The sequence below is a fragment of the Podarcis raffonei genome, chromosome 4 (assembly GCF_027172205.1).
Source record: "Podarcis raffonei isolate rPodRaf1 chromosome 4, rPodRaf1.pri, whole genome shotgun sequence".
Taxonomy (NCBI): Eukaryota; Metazoa; Chordata; class Lepidosauria; order Squamata; family Lacertidae; genus Podarcis; species Podarcis raffonei.
This window is the reverse complement of record NC_070605.1, coordinates 66338116-66360251: the sequence shown is the minus strand read 5'-3', so window position 1 is coordinate 66360251 and position 22136 is coordinate 66338116. Positions and strand designations below refer to the sequence as shown.

General features: G+C 41.5%; 1 protein-coding gene across 4 annotated transcripts in view; it reads right to left on the bottom strand.

Annotated features, from left to right (window-relative positions):
- The window catches only part of ADGRG2 (adhesion G protein-coupled receptor G2), a 41461-nt gene extending 28626 nt beyond the window's left edge, over positions 1 to 12835 (bottom strand). For 2 of the 4 annotated variants that reach the window (XM_053387098.1, XM_053387095.1), the window contains exons 1-2: positions 12706 to 12835; positions 1017 to 1135 (exon numbers count right to left, since the gene is read on the bottom strand). In XM_053387098.1, the coding sequence (XP_053243073.1) occupies positions 1017 to 1134 (118 nt within the window). In that variant the 5' untranslated portion in view covers position 1135; positions 12706 to 12835. The other 2 variants (XM_053387096.1, XM_053387097.1) reach the window with 2 other exon arrangements.
- Positions 12836 to 22136: the final 9301 nt, after the last annotated feature.

The window sequence follows — 22136 nt, the reverse complement described above, 5'->3', positions numbered from 1 at the left end:
TATCTGCATTCCCAATATGCATATATTTTTAATAATTTGAAATATGCTAAATAGTGTTCTACTGAAGCAAAGAAATGGATTAGACAGATTAACTGTCATGTTTTCAAGCATGATTAAGTGCATGTAAATTACATCCAAGTGCAACACTCATGGCTGAAGCAGAATTAGAACCATTTTGTGACTGAGTTACACTGCTTATATAAGAACACAATTCAAATGTGTTCCGTGTATTTAAGAGACTAGACAGACATTACTTTATGTATCTGGAATGAGAACTAGCAAGCCTCAGTCATACCCTGTCCTCTTCACTTCACCCCATTTCTGCCAGACAGAAAGCAACATATGACCCACTTAGCAAAATGTTGGAGTTATCTGTTATCATATTTCCCTGATCTATCTGCCTCTGCAGTTATGGATACAAATATACCTGGTATTTAGGATAGATCAGGCACAGTGTTCTAGCCAACGAGAAAAGAATAGTTTCACGTTGTATATTGAAACCATAAGTAGTTTAATTAAACTGAATTTAAACATCTAAAATAATTTTTGTTCAGTTCCTTTATTATTGGTGCAAATGAAGTTTACTTCATAATCTTGGGCAAGCCACGATCCTGATTTATCTTACTTCATAGGGTCATGGTAGAAACAGTAGATTAATTACACTAACAAACCAATACAGTGGTACCTCGGGTTACATACGCTTCAGGTTACAGACTCCGCTAACCCAGAAATAGTACCTCGGGTTAAGAACTTTGCTTCAGGATGAGAACAGAAATTGTGCTCCGGCGGTGCGGTGGCAGCGGGAGGCCCCATTAGCTAAAGTGGTGCTTCAGGTTAAGAACAGTTTCAGGTTAAGAACGGACCTCCAGAACGAATTAAGTTCGTAACCCGAGGTACCACTGTATATCCATTTCACTGGTTGACTTCTGTCAAGATACAATTCATTCAAGACTATTGTGAAAGAAAATATAACTGACATTTTTTCCAGGGAAAAATAATGGAAAATAAAATCTTACCTTTGCCAGAAGAAGCCAGAAACAAATGCAGGAAAAAAAGAGAGAGAGAAACCTTACATTTTAATAAGATTTCATGAAATCCTGTAGCGCAGTTACGATATACTCCATGGGCAATCATCCTAGAATGCAGAAGAAAACAACTGAAAACAACTAAATACTTGGTGCTAAATACTTAGTACCTGACTAAGTCATACTCAGAGTAGGACCACTGAACTTACATATGCTCTGAGTATGGCTTAGTCATGTATGGCTCTAAATATTATCCTACATGAGAAAGATTTGCCCCCTTCACTTATGTCTGTGTTTCTCAAACTTTGTTTTGGGGTTCCCAGGAGTTTCTTCAAAGCATCTCTGTAACAATGGGCCTGCTTCCTTGATGAATAGGCTGTCGTTATTTTCACTTGCAACATTATAGCTCATGGTCTCAGTTCATAGAGGGCACCAGTGAAGTACAACAGGTCTGTCTTAATCAGTACCAACCCAAGACACATTGATGACTGAGGCAGAGAAGCAACCACTAAAGGGCCATGGTAACAGTACTCAAAGCTGGCCAACTTATTTTGGCACCTGGTGCAAAAAACTCTCCTCTGTGCCTATTCCCTTCCCTGGCAGCCAAATTTAATAATACAGTAAATAACTAATAATTTCCTGCCCAAGATCAACTACCTGAGTTTGCCAACCCACTCTAACTAATGTTAATGCCCACAATTTCTGCAGTGTGTTGGGTTTCCATGATGGAACATGGGGGTTCGCAACAGTTGTGGAAAGAGTTTCCCAAGATAAAAGTATGAAAACAAAGTATTTGTCTAGAAGATGGTTAAACTAACTACATCACAACTGAAAATAGCAGAACAATAATACACAATAATAAATTGTGTATTCACAGGTAATGAAATGTAGTCAGATTACCAAGAAGCAATATTTTTTCTCTTCTTTAGATGACTGTAAAATAACTTGCACACAGTTTGTCTTTAAAATTATTGGAAGTTTGCTGTATATGGCAAGGATGGAAAATGGGGATCAGTTTTATTCACCAGACTAGGAGACAGGAATGTCAAGAAAATGCCTCATCCGTTTGATAAGAAATTGATATTTTTTGCACCCAGTAGGTTTTAATTTTAGCTCACTGTTAATGCTATATAAGCAATGCTAATTTGTGCACTATGATTTTTTCTTCCTATGAGATTGCAGTTATAGCACAGACTGATTTACAGTATGTTATATTTAAAGGTAGGTCATATTTCCACTTAAAAACCACATATATCTGATACAAAATCACTTTATAGCACAGAGCATTCCAGAGCTTCCTGGAAATCAAAACCAGTTAAGTAAATCCTTTGCATAAGCTGTAGAGCCCAGAATTCTTGCTCTCTAGGCTACTATCTAAAAACCATAGATAACACAAAGCTTAATAATTTATTATGATTTGTTATTAATAATAATATTAATAATAAATGGTAGCATACACTAGACTAACATTAGCTTGTGTCCTTGCAAATGTTGTTGGACTCCAGTTCCCATCAGCCTGAGCTGGCAGGGCAAATGGTCAAGGATAATGGGAGTTGTAGTCTAACAACCTTTGGAGTTCCACCAGTCTTGATCTAGCCAAGTGTGTCAGTTCTGACCAGCAGCAGTTCTCTATGGTTTGAGGCAGAAGTCTTTCACATAAAATGCCAGGGATTGTACTTCTCACATACAAAACAACCTGCCCCCTAAGCAATAGTCCCTTCCTTAAGTTTAATGGAGGATAGTACTCTTAATAGACCATTTAATAAGAAAATATTGAACCTGCAAAGCTCATAAAAGCATCGAAGATCATTGGAGAGCATCCATGATCAATGTTAACAAATAAATACCAGCAAAGCCCTCCCCAATAACATCCAAGATGAACAAATAGTCTGATGACAGGCAGCTTCCAACATTGCTGTGTCCAAGTTATCCTACCAATAATGAAATCTCAGGTCATGTTCTTCGTTGTTTAAGTTGGGTACATACAACATTTCATTCTAGAGTCAATGGACACTGAGTACTTGTTTTTTCTAGGTAGTCCACAAACAATCTAGATTTATTGAATAGTTTATTGCCCCTGAAAAGCACTTTTTGAGAACCAGGTTTCATCTGAAAACAAAAGCTCATTGCAGATTGATTCTGCATTACACCACAGTGTGTCCGTTTGAAAACAAATGAAAACAGATGTAGGCAATGGGGGTGAGGATTATACACCTGCCAAATGACATTGTGGTTGGATGCATACCAAGATCACAATCATCGCTATATTCTAAATACCCCTGGGGCACATTAAGGGAGGAAAAGGTAAGGATGACTGAACCAAGAAGAGAGTTTTCAAACATGTATCAAGTAACCACACCAACCCTGGTGGATGACAGGATCTAGAATCAATCTAGATTGAAAGTAGGTTGAGGATGATCACGAACAATTACAGAAGAAGGAAAACTATATTTTTATGCTACAAATGGATTAGTAGGTATGTAGACCAAGTAACCATTGTGGAATGTGAAAATTTGTGATTCTGCACACTTATAATAACCCAAAAACAAGAGCATTGAAAGCTTACTTCCATATGCCTTTTCTCTCTTGCTTGGTAGTCACATGAGTGACAGGTGGGACTCGTCAACCTAGGAAGGTAGTCCATCTAGGAGAAGGAAAACTCAGTTCCTAAACCTCTGCTGCCTTCCAGATACTCATTTATGAGAAAGGCTTCAGGAGTAAACCGAGGAAACATCTGTACACACTTGCCTTGCAGGTCATCTTTGGGAGAAGAAAAGGCTAAAAAGTAAACCCTACACAGATCCCAAATGGAGTCCTTAAAATTGTTATATGTATGTCTCCTTCCAGCAACTCCTGCAGCCAAGCTGGTGCCAAATGTATTGCTCTGCTTTCCTTTAGTCCACATCAGCAAGGCAGAGAGAAGGGTCTTGTTGTGACGGCAGCACCATAATGTCATTGATTGTCTTCCTTCTTCAGAGCAACTAAAGAAAGGTCAAGCCCTAAGGTTGAGAGCTGGCAACTTCACGGTCTGAATATTTGTACTTGGTTTAATTGTGTAACAGTAAGGTTTAATGTATGCAAGGTGCTCATAGTTCTATCATTTTGGTTATTCAGCTAGTTTGCTTTCGTAAAATTAATTTATATTTAAGAAGCACCCAACTGGATCCTATCAAGGTCCACCAATTCCAACATTCCATTTCCAAGAGTACTGGCCAGCTGATGCCAAGTGGGAAACCCATAAGCAGAACTAACCAGGTATGGAACCTTCAGCCCTCCAGATGTTAGGGAACTACAACTTCCATCAGCCCCAGCAAGCATGGCCAAAGACAAAACAAACAAACAAACAAACGACAGGAGTTGTAGTTCAGCAACAACTAGAGGCCCAAAGATTTTCTATACCTGCTATAAGGCAATAGCCTCCCAATGTTGTTGGTACCAAAAGCATCAGGAATTATTCAGGCAATTCTTGTAATTTTAATGTCAAGTCTGAGTGAAAATGCAATATGATAGAGGTATATGATTTTAAACAAAGCAGAATCTTTTGATAGCAGTTAATTAAAAATAATTCCAGCACAATCTGCAAATGTTCTGTTGTAGAAAGCTTCTCTTTATATCTCTTGAGTATTTTAACAGCATTGTTAACATGAATTTTCTTCCATGAATAAGATAGCAGTATTAGCACAGTGATGTCTGTTTACCCACACTGTGTTGTAGCAGTCGTTCTCTGTTCAAATCTAAGTCAATACATGGACAAAAACCACAAGGACTCATCCAACAATTAGTACTGCATTACATGGCTCCCTGCCTGTTCCTCCCATTACTTGCTGTGGTTATTAGAATGTGAATCTGCTTGTGTGTGTCCAGATTGGCATACAAAAATAGTAAAAATATTTTTTTAAAAAGAAGCTTGGCACAAGAAAGTATATGTAATGGGGAAGGTATAAACACTGGAAAGTTTTATGTCACTGTGAAAACTAGCAACTGGTTTAATAGAAGCAACTTCTTTGTAAAATATCATTTTTTTCTGTAGGTTTTTCCAGGAGGCACTAAGGAAGCAAGCCACATCACACTGAAGTCAAGAGAGCTGTTCCCATGCACTAAAGAAGTGGCTTTCTTGAAGTCCTTTACTGGCTTTCTGGCAATATATCAAATATATTTGTAGCAAATGGAAGACAAAATATGGTGTTCCTTTTTTGAAGTTTCATGGTATTGCACAGAAGCTTTCTGGCGCCTTGAAAAATATTAATAAAAAAAAAGAGTGTTAAGATTCCATCATGTAAAATTTGCTGGTGGAGGTAGGTGACTCTAAATCACTGAAAGGGTTTTTGTTTATTTGCTGTTGTTTTTTATGGGAGTTATGCTGTATCTGGAACACTGGTGAAGTGCATTCTAAATCTCCCTGTCTGCTAAATCCTGCACTTTACAAGCAGCTATGAAACACCTTCATCTAGTTAGTTGATGCTACAGGGATAGTTAACATAAACTTTGGCTTAACTAAGCACAGTATCAAAAAGCATAGAGCAAAGCAGCTGAACTTTACTCACCGGGAACCCACACAGTCTCTGTAAACCATAGTTTGGCTTACCATGTCATGCGAACCAGGCCCCTGTGTTGTGCCTCAAATGTGCTTTAAAGGTATGGTTGTGTGCAGCTGCAGTTAGCATCTTACCTCTTTACCCTAGCACGGGTAATTTAAGGTGAAGGAGCCAGCGAGCAGCCATTCACCACACAAGCAGGCACCTTGCACATGGAAGCAGTGCAGGCAGTACACTAGCTTTCTTGCTTTTACTTGTATTCAAAATGAATTCAAAATTTAAGAGGAAGATGTGCTGTCAGAGAGGTAGAGGGGAGTTTGACATATGGTTCACATGACATGGGTAGCTTAAATCAGTACTCTGTAGCTCTTACAGCTCATGGCTAGTAAGGAGAAAGCTTAACCACAAATCTCAGTTCAGACACTTTGCCAAGCCATCACAACAGCGAAAGAGACCAGAGGGGAGCGAAGCTGCTGCAAGATTCTCTCTAGGAGTTTGTACAGTTGTGTTGTGTTGCCCCAGTAAGCCATATTTTGGCTTGCTGTTTCATGCAAACCAGCCCATGCAGAGAAGCACAATTGGAGGAAGGTGTTGGGAACAAACACCAAAAACAGGGATGGAAATCCCAGTGCAATCAGATACAGCAATTACGATGCTTTGTGCTGTTGGTACAACATATATGCTAGGTATCTAGAATACAGGTTGCTGTGAACTGCAGTACCAAATATGTATATGCAGAAATCCCACTGAAATCAATGCAACAAGCCTCACTCATATATTGCTTAAAAGAGTTGGAAACCCTTATCCATGGTAATAGTGATTTGTGACTATGACTGCCATCCTATTCTAGTTTTAATTCTTATTAAACTTCTGCAGAATCTAACTGTGGTAAGACTATTCCCCACAATGAAATCAGCAGCTTCCCATCCAGATAAAAATACCAGGTCATGAGATAATACAGATACATTGAGAAACCAGGTAGACACACTAAGACAAAACAATTCCTCCAAGTTAACCCATCTTGCCTGTGTCTTGCTGCTGATGCAAGCCAGGTCAGACCCTAACCTACAGTCAAGTTATGCTTGCTCCTCTTCTCTCAAAAAGTCTGTGCTCTACCCTTATCCGTTTTGACCTGTCTACTATCCATGTCTCCAGTGTCTTCCTTAAATACAGTTGATCACTCTTTCTTGCTTAATGCTCTATGTTTCTGTGATTTTTTCCTCAGCTTGTCCCACCATATCTGCATAAACAGTCTTCCAGTGTTTCCACAAGGGGAAGCCTTCCTTCTCTTTCTGCCTCCTCAATGGGGTTCATCGTGGAACTGCTCTTGCACCTTTATGCAGATGACACTTAGCTCCACTATAGAACTTTCTCCCTCCTCCAGGTTCAATCCTTGGCATCTCCAGGTAGGGCTGAAAGAGACACCTGTCTGAAACCACAGCCAGTCAGTGTAGACATTACTGAGCAAGTTAAACCAATGCTCTGACTCAGTATATGGCAGTTTTTAAATGTCCCCGTGTCTGATATTTCCACTTTTATGTTTCATCCAGTGTGGTGTAGTGGTTAAGAGCGGTGGATTCGTAATCTGGTGAACTGGGTTTGTGTCTCCGCTCCTCCACATGCAGCTGCTGGGTGACCTTGGGCTAGTCACACTTCTCTGAAGTCTCTCAGCCCCACTCACCTCACAGAGTGTTTGTTGTGGGGGAGGAAGGGAAAGGAGAATGTTAGCTGCTTTGAGACTCCTTCGGGTAGTGATAAAGCGGGATATCAAATCCAAACTCTTCTTCATCATCATCCTTGTATTAAGACTTGCTTATCTTTCCTCCAAAGCCCTTCTTTCCTTTTTCACACTCCATGATGTCACCATCCTTGCAGGGATAAAGCTTTGATACCTCTCCCTTTTCTTCACTTCCTATATCCAGTTACAGGTCTGCCGTAGTTGAAACAAAAGGGTCACCAGACCCTTATATATAGTGAGTGGGTGGGGAGGGGTATTACTCAGAAGGGTGGTGGGAATGGGTGATTGGCTGATAGGTGTGGTAAACCTGTTGACTACTCTAACGACTGCAACTGGTCTTACAGGAAAAAGCAAGGGTTGAAATGGCTAAAAATAGCTTGGATTCTTATCTCATTATACATGATAAAGCTATTTTTAGCTATCTCGGCCCTTGCTTTTTCCTGTAAGACCAATTATCGTCGTTAACAGTCATCAACAGGTTTACCACACCTATCAGCCAATCACCCATTCCAACCACCCTTCTGAATACCGGTAATACCCCTTCCCACCCTCTCACTATATATAAGGGTCTGGTGACTTCTGTTTCAGTGTATCTGAAGAAGTGTGCATGCACACAAAAGCTCATACCAATAGCAAACTTAGTTGGTCTCTAAGGTGCTACTGGAAGGAATTTTATTTTATTTTGTTCTTATATCCAGTCAGCCAGCAAAGCCTGATGCTTCTCTCTTTACAACACTGAGAAAAGGCAGGCTTTCCTATTGGCAAAACTGAGGTTCATGCTCTCACCTTAGCTACTACTATAACCTTTGCTCTCTGGTCTTTGGTTGCCATTGCTCAGCAAAACATCCTTCACTTCTATCCAGAACTCTATCACCAAAATCAAACTCAGCTTGACTGTGTGATAATCAGACGCTTCATCCTAACTTTCAAACTCCCCCATGCTACTTCTTTTTCTACTCTCATATTGCAATGCATTAGTGCAATGGAGGTTGGTGACCATTGGGACTGGAAGGGCGGAAGGCAGGGAGGCCAACAGTAGGTGGAACCAGAGCCAACAACAGGCACAGCCAACAAATTCTAATTTTGTCCCCATGCTCCTCCCTGCTGAGTTCTACAAGGGTAACACTAAGATTGCTGAGGGAGCTGACATGCAGTGCTATACCCTGGACTGATGGCACTAAGAAGGCAGACAGGTGGGGGCTGGGCTGAGGGCAGACTGAAATTAGTGGGCAGTGTCCCATTAGCATTAACGGACCAGCCTCCACTGCATTCGTGATCGTGACTTTCACTCCTCCAGCTCCATCGCCATCAACCATTCAAAGGTTTCCTGCTTCTTCAGACAACTCCACCTCTTCTCTCTTGCTGACTTTTAGGCTTGGAATTGCCTCCTTGCAAGTTGCATGGTGCCACTCCTTCCATCAACTCTCTCTTCTCCCTTACACACTTTTTCCACTGAGTTTGGCAGAACCCTTTAGCTCACATACCCCAATGTAACTAAGTCTAAGTATAATAATAGGCACTTATTTGCAGAAAAATTCTCGCCACTGAGTATCAAGGAAGTTTTGCTAAATAAATTAAGGGAAACTGCAGAGCTGACACAAGCTAGCCATGGAAAGTAACTATTACCCTCGTTACTACTTGTGAACTCAAAATCAAAAAGTGCAGGGTATATAAGCAAACTTTACACAAGTTTAACCTGCTTCTCAAAGAATAAGTCAAGAAGCCAGGGCTATAGCGATGGTGAAGAGGGGGGAACTGAAGAAAACTCCCTTAATTTGAAGCTCTGGGTATTTAAAAGCCTATAACACTTTACCTTGCAAAAATATAAAGTATGCAAGCAGATTTTACCTAATTGCTCACTAAATAAACAATTTTCTCCCTTCTGGTGTTCTTGTCCATGAGCACGAAGGCACCAAGAAGACTTGCAAGCAATATTATTATTATTATTATTATTATTATTATTATTTATTAATTTTGTTAGTTGCTTTATCCAGCCCAGGGCAACCCAAAGCAACATACAACCAAGCGAACCAAACAGTAGGACACTTGGCCTTTTTTGTTTTAAACATCAAAATTTTCCACAAATATGAGCAAGAGAAATCTCACAATTCCTAAAACCTGCCATAATATTAGTAATATGATATATCAGGTCCATTTCTTTTTCCTGTTTTGCAACACTGCCATATACTATCCCCACTCTTGCTTGTTCGATAAACTACCATCACAAAGATCCAAAACTGTGAGTATGCCCAACAGTGAAGTCTTCACCTGCATCCAGTGACCCTAGTCCCAGATGTACAACAACAGAACTGAACGCATGCCCAGCGAACAAAAAAATCTGCATTAGACAGGAGGGAAAAAATGGAAAGGGAGGATGATTTAAGGTAAGTGCACTGAGAGTAAATAATGAAACCCAAAACCACAGAAGAGACCATTTTAATACCAGTGTGAAACACACCTGCCATTAGAACAATGCAGTTTGTACAACAATGCAGTGTACAACATCTGACACAATCTGGTAAATTAGAGCATGGTGCTGAGCACTTTTCAATAAAAAATATTTAAGAATGAAGAGTAACATTAATTCCTCCCCAAAATCATAAAAGGGTGAAATGTGAAAGGATGAAAGTCATGTCCCAGCCAAAGTTAATTTCAATATGTCACTGGTTTCAATGGGAAAGTTAAGCATGTGCTTAAAAATACCTGATTTTGACGTGTTCTCTGGGTGCATTTTACCCAGATTGATTCTGCTAGTAAATCATTTGGTTTTTTCTTTCATAAAGGATTGAACTTGTATTACATTTCATTAAACTGAGGAACTCTTTCACCTTATCCCTAAATATACTGAAAAACCTGTTCAGCCAGCCATGCCTTCTATATTATTTGCAGCTTAATCTTCATTATTTTAAAACAAGTGTATTGAGATTGGGCAATGTGCTGTCAGAAATGTAAAAGACAAGCATTATAGGCCCTTTTAAGTGCTGTTCATCACATGTCCCACAGAAATTACATTTAAACCACTCTGGGTGTTCTTCTTTGTAAAGAAAAACAGGGCATAACTTGACTTTTTTAAAAAATAAAAAAGCAAATATGAAATGCTCTTTACATGCACTTAGCAATACACTTCCTTCTTTTTCTTGCTCCAATTTGGTATTACAAAGAATACAAAATATGTGCCATGCAATGGTAAAAGTGCTGAAGGTTGCAATTCTACAGGAATAAAGATGTCTTAGAATATTGGTCCACCCAGTTCAGTATTTTCTACACAGGAAGTCATGAATGTGGTTCCTGTGGGCACACAAAGCCTCCAAGCCCCTTGCTGTCCCCTTTGTCTGGAGGTGGTGAGGGTGATTCCTTTTTCTTGTCAAGTATATAGAGCTAAGGGAGGAAGCTGGAAGTGTGGCACTGTTCCCCACTTCTTTCAGCTCTTCTTTCAGATTGGGAAAGAGCACCCCTCTTCCAGCTCTATGTGCTTTTCAAGGCTCACATTAACTCTACCGAACCTGACTTTCCCCCAAGACCCCTTTGGAAAGTATGGGTGTGTTCACGCACTCATTCTTTCTGTATGTCAAGGAGGGGGCTGATTATGGGGAGGTGGGAAAGAAGCAACCAGCAGAGTATTACCCACGACACAACCTCAAAAATCTCAATTTGCCCACAGACTAAAAAGGTTAGCAACCCCTGATCTACACTGACTGCAGTAGTTCTCCAAGGTTTGACACAATGCACTCATCCTGGTCGACATGGAGATGACAAGGGTCAAAGCTGGGACCTTTGCCTACACACTGCCACTGAGTAACCTCCTGCAAGCAAGACCCCTTGGATAAGGTGGGATTAACTCTTGAATAAACATACAAAGGATTGGTTCCGCTGATTTAAATTGGAGAGTTACGCTTGTCTCAACTCTCCCACTGAAATGAACAGGGCATAAAAGTGTCCAAGTTTGGTTAGAAATATATTTTAAAAATTGTTCAGTAGCACCTTAGAGACCAACTAAGTTTGTTCTATATAGCATTTCAAAGGACAATACTATAGTCTAGTAGCTGAAGTTAAGCACCTCAAGCAAGGATTGTTTTAAATATACTGACCCAGAAAAAAAGTCCTATTGATTAATTCAGTGGACTCATTTCCTAGCAGGGGAAGTTTAGAAATGCCGCCTTAACATGTTTAATTCTGTCCCACTGAAATTAATGGGCCTGAAAAATGCTTTAACTTTGCATTGTGCTAATGCATATGACTAATGGGTACAAGGTGACCTATTACAGTCCACAGTAACAGACACCTCCACAGTTACCTCAGGTAAATTAGTTACACCATAACACACTTTATATTTGCAAGATTAGATTAATTGAACAGAGGTAAAAGACACATCTCTTCTTGTTCTTACAAGGCATACTGTGGGGCTGTTGTTACAATCTATGCTACCGGGTTCTTTTTCCTTTGTTATTTTATCTCAAATGGACTAAAAAAAAATCAATAACACAGATTGAATTCCCAGATCCATTCAACAATTCCGGAAGAGTGGGAAAGCCGGTACTTTCACCTCCTCTCTCCAAACAACTTTCAAACACTTCTTAGGAGCAGGTGTGACAAGAAGTAAGTGGGTGTTAGGAGATGGAATAGCTATCCTTTCCACTGGGTATACACTTCTTTACTTCCGACTTCTTGCCTGCCAATTCCTCTGTTACAGATTTAGCATTGTGTAGACAAACCTTACACCTGTTGATCATTCCATGACCACAGCCAAAAGCACATTTCGCTTCTAATCCAATAAACTAAACTTGCGCGGAATCTTGAAACTACTTTGCCTTTTCTTAAAAAAAAGAAAACGTGTCATGTGTCTGTGGCTCTTTGATTCCTGGCTTGACTTCCCTTCGTCTTTCTCTGGAGCTTGACTGACGGAAAAACTGAATAGAGAATTTCCCTCTGCCTCCCCAACACAAGCATCTTCCTCATATGAGCCAGTCCTTGAACCCTTCAGCGGTTGAAACCATTTGCTACTCCTCTGGGGGAGCTTCCCCCGCTCCATTCATCCTTTGTCTAATTACGCAGCCCAAATAATACGCTCTTAAAAAAAAAAAAAAAGACAAGACTCCTCCCCCCGCACAGATGGCAAACTTGTATGATCAACTCGCTCTTTTTGCCTGCGGTGCCTCCCTGACCCACCTCCTTGCCCCGACGGCAGCTGGCGACGTCTGGAGGACGACAAAGCAGCGAGTGCCCCTTCTCTCACCTCAGTCGCTCCAGCAACTTGCCCTGACCGTCGCCCGCCTCGGGGTCCCAACGAGGCGTCTGCTTGAGGCGGGAGTTTCCCTCGCCGCCTCTCCCCTCTGTTTGGGCGCCTAGCAGTCTCTCCCCACCGCCACCCCGCCCTGCGCGCGACCCCTTTAAAGACGCAGACACGCACCTGCGTCTGCCCGGTTCCAGCGCCCTGAGCAGAAACTTAGTCCTCCTTTCTCCTCCTTCGCCCCTCGTCGCCGCTCTGTGGTGTGGAGGCACCCGGGCGCTTTGAAGTGGAGGCGAAAAGGCGCGGCGCAGCAGTGGAAGCGGCAGCGCGGCGAGGAGGGGAGGGGAAGGAGGGGAGGCGCGGGCGGGAGGAGGAAGAAACTGGAGAGCCAGAGACGACGCGGGGCAGTCCTAGCGGTCAGGACGGGGTGGGTGTTCGTGTCGGGGTGCTGGTGGTGGGGGACGCACGTCTTTCCCTCCTCGAACTTTCTAATGTAAACCGACAAAACTAGTCAGAATGAAGCAGAGAGGATGATGCTGCCCGGCTTGACCATCTGCCCCCCACCCCGTGTTGCCCACTCTGACTGGCAGCAGCTCTTCGGGGTCCCAGCCAGAGAGAGGTCTTCCTTCCAAGCCACCTGCTGCTGCTACCTTTGCCAAGTGGAGGACTCTGCACTTCTGAGCTGAAAACTTCAGCACATAGTTTGACATACCACAGGCCTCTTAGTGGCTTGATTTAGGTGCACCACAGCTTCCCATACTAAACTGCGGAGGAACACAGTGGAAATGATGTCAACTGCATGGTGCCACTAGGGAATGGCCGTTATACGGCCACGTGTGCAGGGAAAGAGCTGGGAATGCCTATAGGTGCTTCCATGGAGAACTATGGGAGCCCCTTGACCATCAGTGTTTTCCAGAAAGGATTCACGTGCGTGCTGGAACTTTAGGTTTTGCAGTATTAAGGTGGATTAAAGCGCTCTGTGGGCCTAGTGCAGCAAATCCACTTCTTAAAAATGTAAGGGCTTCTCGCCGTTTGGACCATGATGAGGAAATGCATTGAAAAGTTTGGGAAGGACAGATGATGAATGGGAAAACATGCAAATACCCTGACAATAAGGAGATCAGGGTAAGTGCAGAATGAATGCTCGTAAACAAATCAGAACGAATGTTCAATAAAAAGCAGACATAGTCTAGCCACTGCATAAGCTTTGAGCAAGCAAAGGGGAATTAATGCGGAGTGGAGGAGCTATATCTCTCTGTCACTTGCCACATCCGTCTCCTCCTCTCCAGTTTGAATCTTTTTTTGCATTTCTTCCTCCCAATTAATTTTCTATGTGTCATGTCATTTTAAGAGTGTAGGCCAGAGGGCAGGGACTGTTAAGTTTTGTGATCTGGAAGCTACTCAGAGAGCCTTTTCTGATTAACCTTAATTATTTTCTTTTCCTTTTAGGTGACTTTTGCTTCATTTCAGGTGACAGCAGTTTTGCAATGAAAAAAGTAAGTAACCCACTTATTTCACATCACAATCTTCTGACATACAGCAGTGTCGGGAAAGTTCAGCCCCAGGGGCCAAATGCAGCCCTCCGGGCCAATCTCCCTGGCTCTCTCAGAGCTCTTCTCCAGCTACACAGCCACCACTAGCCATGCTTCAAGCTCTCCCTGAGCATTTTTGTCTACCTGGAATGCATCCTTCAACCCTGATGATGCTTCCCTAGATGGAGAACAGAGAGCAGTGTCCTAGGTGAATGTGTGTACAAAGGTAAAATTTGCATTCATCACCCCACCCACTTTTGCCTCTGGCCCCACCCATCACTGCCACATGCCCCTTGACCCCAAAAGGTTGTGCAGGAGGGACTGTTGCCCTTCAGTTGAACAAGATATCCCTCCCCTACGGCATGCTATGTCCTATTCAGCTGCCCCCTTTGTTTTATAGACACACACTTGCTGCTCTTATTTTAGATTATCACATTAGGCCTGTCCTATTACACACATGGGGACGTGGGTGGCACTGTGGGTTAAACCACAGAGCCTAGGGCTTGCTGATCAGAAGGTCGGCTGCTCAGATCCTGACGACGGGGTGAGCTCCCGTTGCTCGTTCCCAGCTCCTGCCAACCTAGCAGTTTGAAAACACCTCAAAGTGCAAGTAGATAAATAGGTACCTCTCTGGCGGGAAGGTAAACGGCGTTTCCGAGCGCTGCTCTGGTTTGCCAGAAGTGCCTTAGTCATGCTGGCCACATGACCCGGAAGCTGTCTGCGTACAAACACCAGCTGCCTTGGCCAGTAAAGTGAGATGAGCGCCGCAACCCCAGAGTTGTCCACAACTGGAGGAGCAGAGCTTACCTGTCCCCCATATTTATTCAAGTTGGCACCCCTGTTTCAAAGTGAGGAGAAAAGGATCATTGTAGTACTCACTGTAAACCCCGCTCCCTCTCAAATATGAAGCAACAATAATCAAACAAGTTTGCCCAAGAGAGCTCCGTAGAGTACTCTGCAGAGTAGGCACTTCAAGGAGAATGGTCTAAGGATCATCTTCAAATGACCAGTTTAGTCCTAGTGATCCTAAACTGCCCTGGAACCACTATGCTAGTGCTGCAGTGACTAACCCAAAGATAATAAGGTGATATTCAGAAATTCTACGTTTATATTCAGAAATTCTACGTTAAGTGCATTTCAAGTCACAATGGCATATAAACATAATGCTTTGCATGTTTCCTGTGTAGAGATGTACACAAACCTCAAGATCAAAGGCAATTCGCACCACTACTTTTTGCATATTGGTCACAATGTGGTTTTTGTGTTGTTGCATTTAAAAATGACTTAAGTTCCTTTAAAAAAACAAAAAACTTTTATACACACTGTGACCTCTTTGTTGTTCAACCTGTGTTTCATAGATTTTCAAAGACATGATAATAAACCCATTGGTCCAGTTTGGATGTAATATTTAACCTTTTGTTTTGCAAAAGAAAAAGAAATATGTAATTCACAGAGCAATTGAGCTGTTCTGCTTTCTTAGGAAGTGTTCCTGATAACCTGAAAGTTATAGCAGTTCTAAAGAAAAAAAACTTCTACGTAATCACTAATTGGGTCACAACACATCCACAGTGCTACTTGCCATTTAGCTAAGGATGGTCAGGGTTTCTTGGTGTACCACACTTCGTATTTTGTGAAACATTCAGGAGCTGTGATGCTATGGATTCAGCAGGTCAGTAGACTAAGAGCACCGTGTGAGGGGCTATTTTAATTAGGGTTAAAGTGACCCTAATAAGTCCTTTAGGGCAGATGACACTCTGCACAGCATTGTTTCTTCCAGGAAAATTTCTTTCCCTTCTTGTTCTTTCTTACAAAGTGTGAAGCTAAATCTTGTCCTTCTGGACAGAAGTTTAAATTCTGGTTCCTGCAAATTCAAAAATACTTACTTTTGCTGATACACTATATGTTTATACTGTATTCAGATTGCAGTTATAGAGGACAGGATCCTTTCATGCTCTTTCAACCATCCTGCTGCTCAAGGCTGAGATGAATATTCCATTGGGTCCCCACACACAACCCCAAGTTCTGAATGGGCAGAAGAGCCAATTCTCAGGTAATGTTCTCAGTGAAAGCAACACCCGAACCATTTAGAAGGGCAACTGTTATTATCTGACAAGCAGCACTGTGTGTAGCAGCACTGTGTGTATTGCAAGGATTAATAAAGAAGGATTAATCAAGTAGAATTGTTGTAAGCATGGCACAAGTCCAAAGTATGAGAAAAGGCCACCAATGTCACAACTAGTCATGCCCAGGAAAGTCTCCAAACCTCATTCACACACATACCCCTCTTGAGACCTAGCACCAGAAAACTTAGCTAAGTGTATGTCCTATGTAAAGAACTTAAAAATGTAAAATAGGAGTTATCCATAGCCTGCCATTTTGTAGAATGATTAAGAAAAGTTTGGTAAAGTTGTGAGTTGCTGTGGACATTTCAGGGTGCTGTGGTGAAAACTGGTTGGGTTAAAAAAAATTTGAGGCAACTAACTTGAATCAGCCCTAAGATATAAAACAACAGCAGCCCATCATTCTGTTTTGATTGATTTTGAAGTCCTCTTCAGCCTTTCAGTCCCCATGGATGCCAAACACAAAAAGGGGTTATTGAGAATGCGCAGGCTAGTTCCATCCCCTAGATGCTTACACAAATGCCAGCCACATCTCCTGGCCAACACATGATCAAGAGAAGGTTTTGCTTCAGTTGCCATATTCTATGTATATACGTACCACGTGTGTAGATATGAATCCACTTAGATTCATAGCTGTAGTTTTGTCTCTAGTCTACTGCGCTAGGAAAGAAGGCAGGCAACATCAGGAGAAGTAGGTAAGAGGCCCAACCCTGGCATAGCTAATATAATGGGAAACCCAGATGGGCGGGGGTATAAATTTGTTAATTATCATCATCATCATCACCATCTCTTTGACCTGTCCACCTGTACCATAAATCCCTGTTGCCTGTGGCACAAGCTGGCTGCCCATGTCACAGAACAGAATTCTTATAATACAGTCCCTCTCATAGCATAAACTTTATTGATGTCATGTAAAAATCCAGAAAGAGAGAAACGAGTGTACAGTGGAGTCTTGATGAATCATAAGAAGGAGGAAAACTTTAAGCAAGTAACCTTCTGACTAACAAAATACCCTGCATTAAAGCTAGTTATCAAAAGTGGGAGAAATCCACACTTTCCAAGACAAAAGCTAAAGTCTAGTAATTTCTCTTGGCTGCAGTAGAGTAAATCTTTAGAACTGGGCGGTGTCCAGTGGAATTACTGGAGTGAAACCAGGCATGGTTTGTCATCGGATTCCAGGTTTTGGAATGACAGTGCTTCAGTACATGATCTCTCTGCAAGTGAAGCAGATCTAGAAACAGTAGTTCATATCTAAATCAGAACCTGAAACTGAATGCCATTTAACTTTTATCTAAAAATACAGTGTGTGCATTTTGTCTGAAACAGACTCTGTAAATAAGAAATGACATCATATTAGGTTTCTAACATTTTCTAGAAACCATCCAAAAAATTATCATAACTTATTTTTTCAATGCATGAAACATTGGCTGTGGAAAGCACAATGTGGTTTACAACCATCTAAATATTTTTTCTCTATAATCTATGCAGTAAAGCACAGTAAAATTACAGTCCCAAACCTATTGATTAATAGTCAAATTTATAATTGTTTGCATTTTAAAGTAGGTGATATATGCAGTCTGATGTGTAATTAGTACAGCAAAGAAGCATTCTGTTTCAGTTCTTACGTTAAATAGCAAATTAATGTTTCAGAGGGGTCGCTGCAGTGACTGCTGCAAAGGCTGAACCGGCAGAAGTAGCATGAACTGATATTTCTGTGCTATAAAAATTGCTAAGTCTGTGTGTGTGTTTGGGAAAATATCAACCTGTTCTCTATTCATTCAGACGCCTCTTGAGATATTGTCACCAAACTTAGCATGGTGGTTCTCAAAACAGAGGAGGCAGTTTCTATCTATTTTTTTAATATGGGTGCCATTTTGAATCATGTTGGCAAACCAAAATGTTCTAAACTGGAAGCCTCTGAAGTTATCTTCACCCAGTTTGGCATTATGGTTTCAAAATGTGCTGATTTGGACACTCGGGCATGATGGAAAAGTGGGCTTTTGGCCTGTGGTTGGATGCTATCAGATGATATTTTGAATCAAGATGGTGCACAAAACTGTTCCAAACTGCAGTGCTTTTAACCAAATTTGAAAAGAAAGAAATAGGACTGTGTATAGGATACAGCCAAAGTTCAAAGCCCGAACCAGATCAGGCCAAACTGGGCAGATCTATGGTTCATCCAAATCGAGGCAGCTGTTGGGGGCAGAGCATTGCACAGGAAAGAGGAGTGGCACAGCTCCACACTGTGCTTTGGCTGCATGTGCCTGTTCCCATCAGAGGAGCACACACATGTAATCAATCTGAGCAGGACTGAACCCTCTGTTGAAATCCTGTTGACTATGGAGGTCTGGTTCACCAGTGTTATGCACGGGGAAAGCAGTAGGAAAGCGGATTCCAGCAAGAATGAAAATGGGGTGTGCCAAGATTTCAGAGATTCTAAGGTGGGAAGACAAGACCCAACCCTTGGACTAGGGTAGGGGGTAGGGTAGTGACTTGCAAGGGAAGGAGAGAAGAACTGGCTACCACCCCACAAGTACTTCTGAATATGTAGAGTGCACTTTCTCTTCATCAATGGGCAGCCAGCAACATGTCACTATAATGTGATTTTTGAGGAAACTGCTCCCGTTTGAGATTATATGATTGCCAGCAAGCTTGATCACCCACCCCACCCTAAGATCTCATAGGAGTGAGGGATTTTGAGTAAGTTCATAACTTCAGTTTAAGTAGGTCATCATATTAGTGATAACTTAACCTACCACATCATAGGCTTATCACATCCCTCATTTGTGTCAGACTGTTGAGTAATTATCTGATATGACTCCTGAAAAGAATCTGGCTCCACCCAGGAACATTCTGCCGCTGGTGCAAAAAATCCCTATTGATTCAGCTTCAAATCAAATATTATAGACTGGGAACAAACTGTAACCAGTGGAGAAACACTTGGGACTGCCTAGTTAACCGTGCAATTCATGACAAAGTGAGAAAGCTTTGACAAATAGGCTGTAACAGGTTAATAGCTAATATTATAAATAATTACGTATAATTTCAACAGCTTGTAGCCTTTGTAGGACAAATTGTTATATAATGCTGACACAGCTAAGTGTTCTTGAAGTTTACCAACTCAAAAATATATCCACTTTCCTAAAAGAGAGGGGGAAATGAATTATATGTGATTTTTAAAAACAAAAAAAATTTCTGAACTATTTGCTTGTTTTGGAAGGCATGCTGAAAGCTAGGGGCTTTGCATCACACCCTATATTGGCAGGACTTTAATCTGCCTTTTTATTTCTTCAGTTTTTGTTGTCATCACCCTCCAATTCCAGTTTCTTTTTCCAGGCCCCATATTTATCTATGAATTTAATATGGAGGTAGGAAACTGCTTTGGTCTCTTTCCTCATAGTTATAGTATTTAGAGTCAGACAGACATTCCTTCCCTACTGATTCAGTGATAGTAATGAACAAATAATGAAATTTAAGGCAACTATTGATAGATACATTCTTCTAGCAACTGGAAGGTTCTTGCATGAAAAAGAAAATCTGTGGTTGATAACGCAATCAGGACTTCATCTGAGCAAGAGAGGTTCATCAGAGCAGGGAATTTCTGCTGCCTTGTAATCAATTTCTGCTAGCCATGATGGCTATTTTCTACCTCCACTGTTGGAGGCAGTATGCCTCTGAATATCACTTGCTTGGAATCACAGGTGGGGAGAATACTGTTGTGCTCATGTCCGGCTTGCAGCCCTCCATTGCACATCTGGTTGGTCACTGTGAGCACAGGATACTGGAGTAGGTGGGCCTTTGCCCAATCCAGCAGGGTTCTTCTTATGCTTAATACCTGAAGTCATAAATAGATCTAAGTACGTTTGTGGTATCTTTCTTCACCAGACTGGTAGCTACAGTATCATAATTGAGGAGCAGCTTCTACTAAGAAAAAAAATGAAACTTCCATGATCCTAGGCACCTCCCCTTTTAAATGAATGACATTTGCTGACCAGGTAGCTGAAACAGATGTAAAACCAACACCCAGACACCTGAGATTCAGTTAACTCCGTGTTTCCCAAACTTGGGTCTCCAGCTGTTTTTGGTCTACAATTCCCACCATCACTGACCACTAGTCTTGCTAGCTGGGGTGATGGGAGTTGGGTCTCTAGCTGTTTTTGGACTACAAGGTTGGAGAACACTGAGTTGACTTATCTGAGTTCTCCACTTGCATATGTATCAATAATATGACTTGCCTGCCTCTTATTAAATTTCTGTTGGACAGATTGGCATTCATTGGAACAGATTGGCATTTGATGAATATTCCTTGGGAACATAATATAGGCTAGGGGACTTGCAGTTCTCAGTTTTATTCTCCAGCAAACTGGAATTCAGTCTGGCTCTGGCTCACTTCTGCTGTGAATTTCCTTGCAACATCACAATAAGTCTGTAGTTTGTGGCAACAGCAGTTGGTACTCAAATGAAATAGCACTGTGCAGTTTCTTCAAGGGGTACAACGTTTTGGATAATAACCCAATAGGTTGAGAATTGTCCCCAGAATTCCCACTTTTCTTGTAAAAATAAGTAGAGATGAACCCACGGTGAATGTCAAAACAACCTCTCATTCTTTACACGCTTATTACCTGGCTTTTAAAGTGTATCCTTAATGCCAAGCAACAGGCAATTTGCAAGTTCCATGTTTTAAATTAACTATGCAAATTGACAGCCTCCCTTTTGTTTGGTATCCAAGAGAGGTGACAGCCCTAAAAATAAAGGAGCTTCTATCAGGCCAGGGCCAAACAGACTGCAGCGTTTCTAACACAGACGCCAAGGTGCTGAAAGGCTGACATCATCCAGATTCCAGTGGATGGTACAAACAAGATTGAAAGGGGTGGGAAAGAAAGTTGCCAAAGCCTAGGAGCTCTGAAGATAATACCTGAGTAAAGCTCCTAGTTGTAGTAATAGTCCTTTATAAAAATTTGTCAGCATTTCTATTTTGCAAACATATTTTCATGGAGTTGTAGCTTGGCCATAAAAGTTTGTTCCGGGTGGAACTTGGCAAAGTGTTTTCATCCTGGAACACTTAGCATTCTGCAAATTCAATTTTTTAGGATCCAAGTTGCAAACAATCCAGCTATAATAACTCAAAAAAGCTGTTTTGCTCTAACAGGGGCTTTTATCTTAATATTAGAAGCCAGATCCACAGCATGTTGCAAGACCCATGGTGACCACACCACAAATAATGCTGTCAGTTCTGTAGCACATCTACAAAATCCACAAACAGACAGAACTGTCTCTGCATGTAGATGGACAGCAATTTCAGTGGTGGACCTCTTCTTGATGTGTACTTGTATGTGCAAAGCCCAAATAATATCCATCATTTTGTTGTCACAATGGTCCAAAACAACTTTCAGGCAGGTGATACACTTGCTATGATGTTGTTACATTACCTAATACAGCTAAATGGATGAACTTCATCAAGTGATACTAGTTTTTCAAAATCTCATAGTCACTGACACATTCAGCATCCTCTTGTCTCTTAGCAAACCCCTAGGTAATCCCACCACCTACTTTGAGAACCATTGTGCTGGACCAACTGCCTCAACTGGTGCCCTGCAGGTGTTTTAGACCACAACTGCCATCATCACTGACTAATGATCATGTTGGCTGAGGCTAATGGAAGTTGTAGTCAAACAACACCAGGTGGGCGCCAGGTTAGGGAAGGCTTTGGAAGATCATTTCAGGCACACACAAAAACCCAACTAATATGGTTTTCCTTCTGAAATTTTAAAGGGAAAAAATATTTTACATCTGTGCATAGTCTCTGTCATTTATCTGTTAATGGCAAATTCTAATACAATGCTCCATAGAGATAATAGCCAGGATCCAAGAGTTTCAGTAGGTGTATCCAAGGACTTAAACATGTCAAAGGGATTTTTAAAACTGTTTTCCTTTGAACAGCAGAAGCCACCCCATGCCA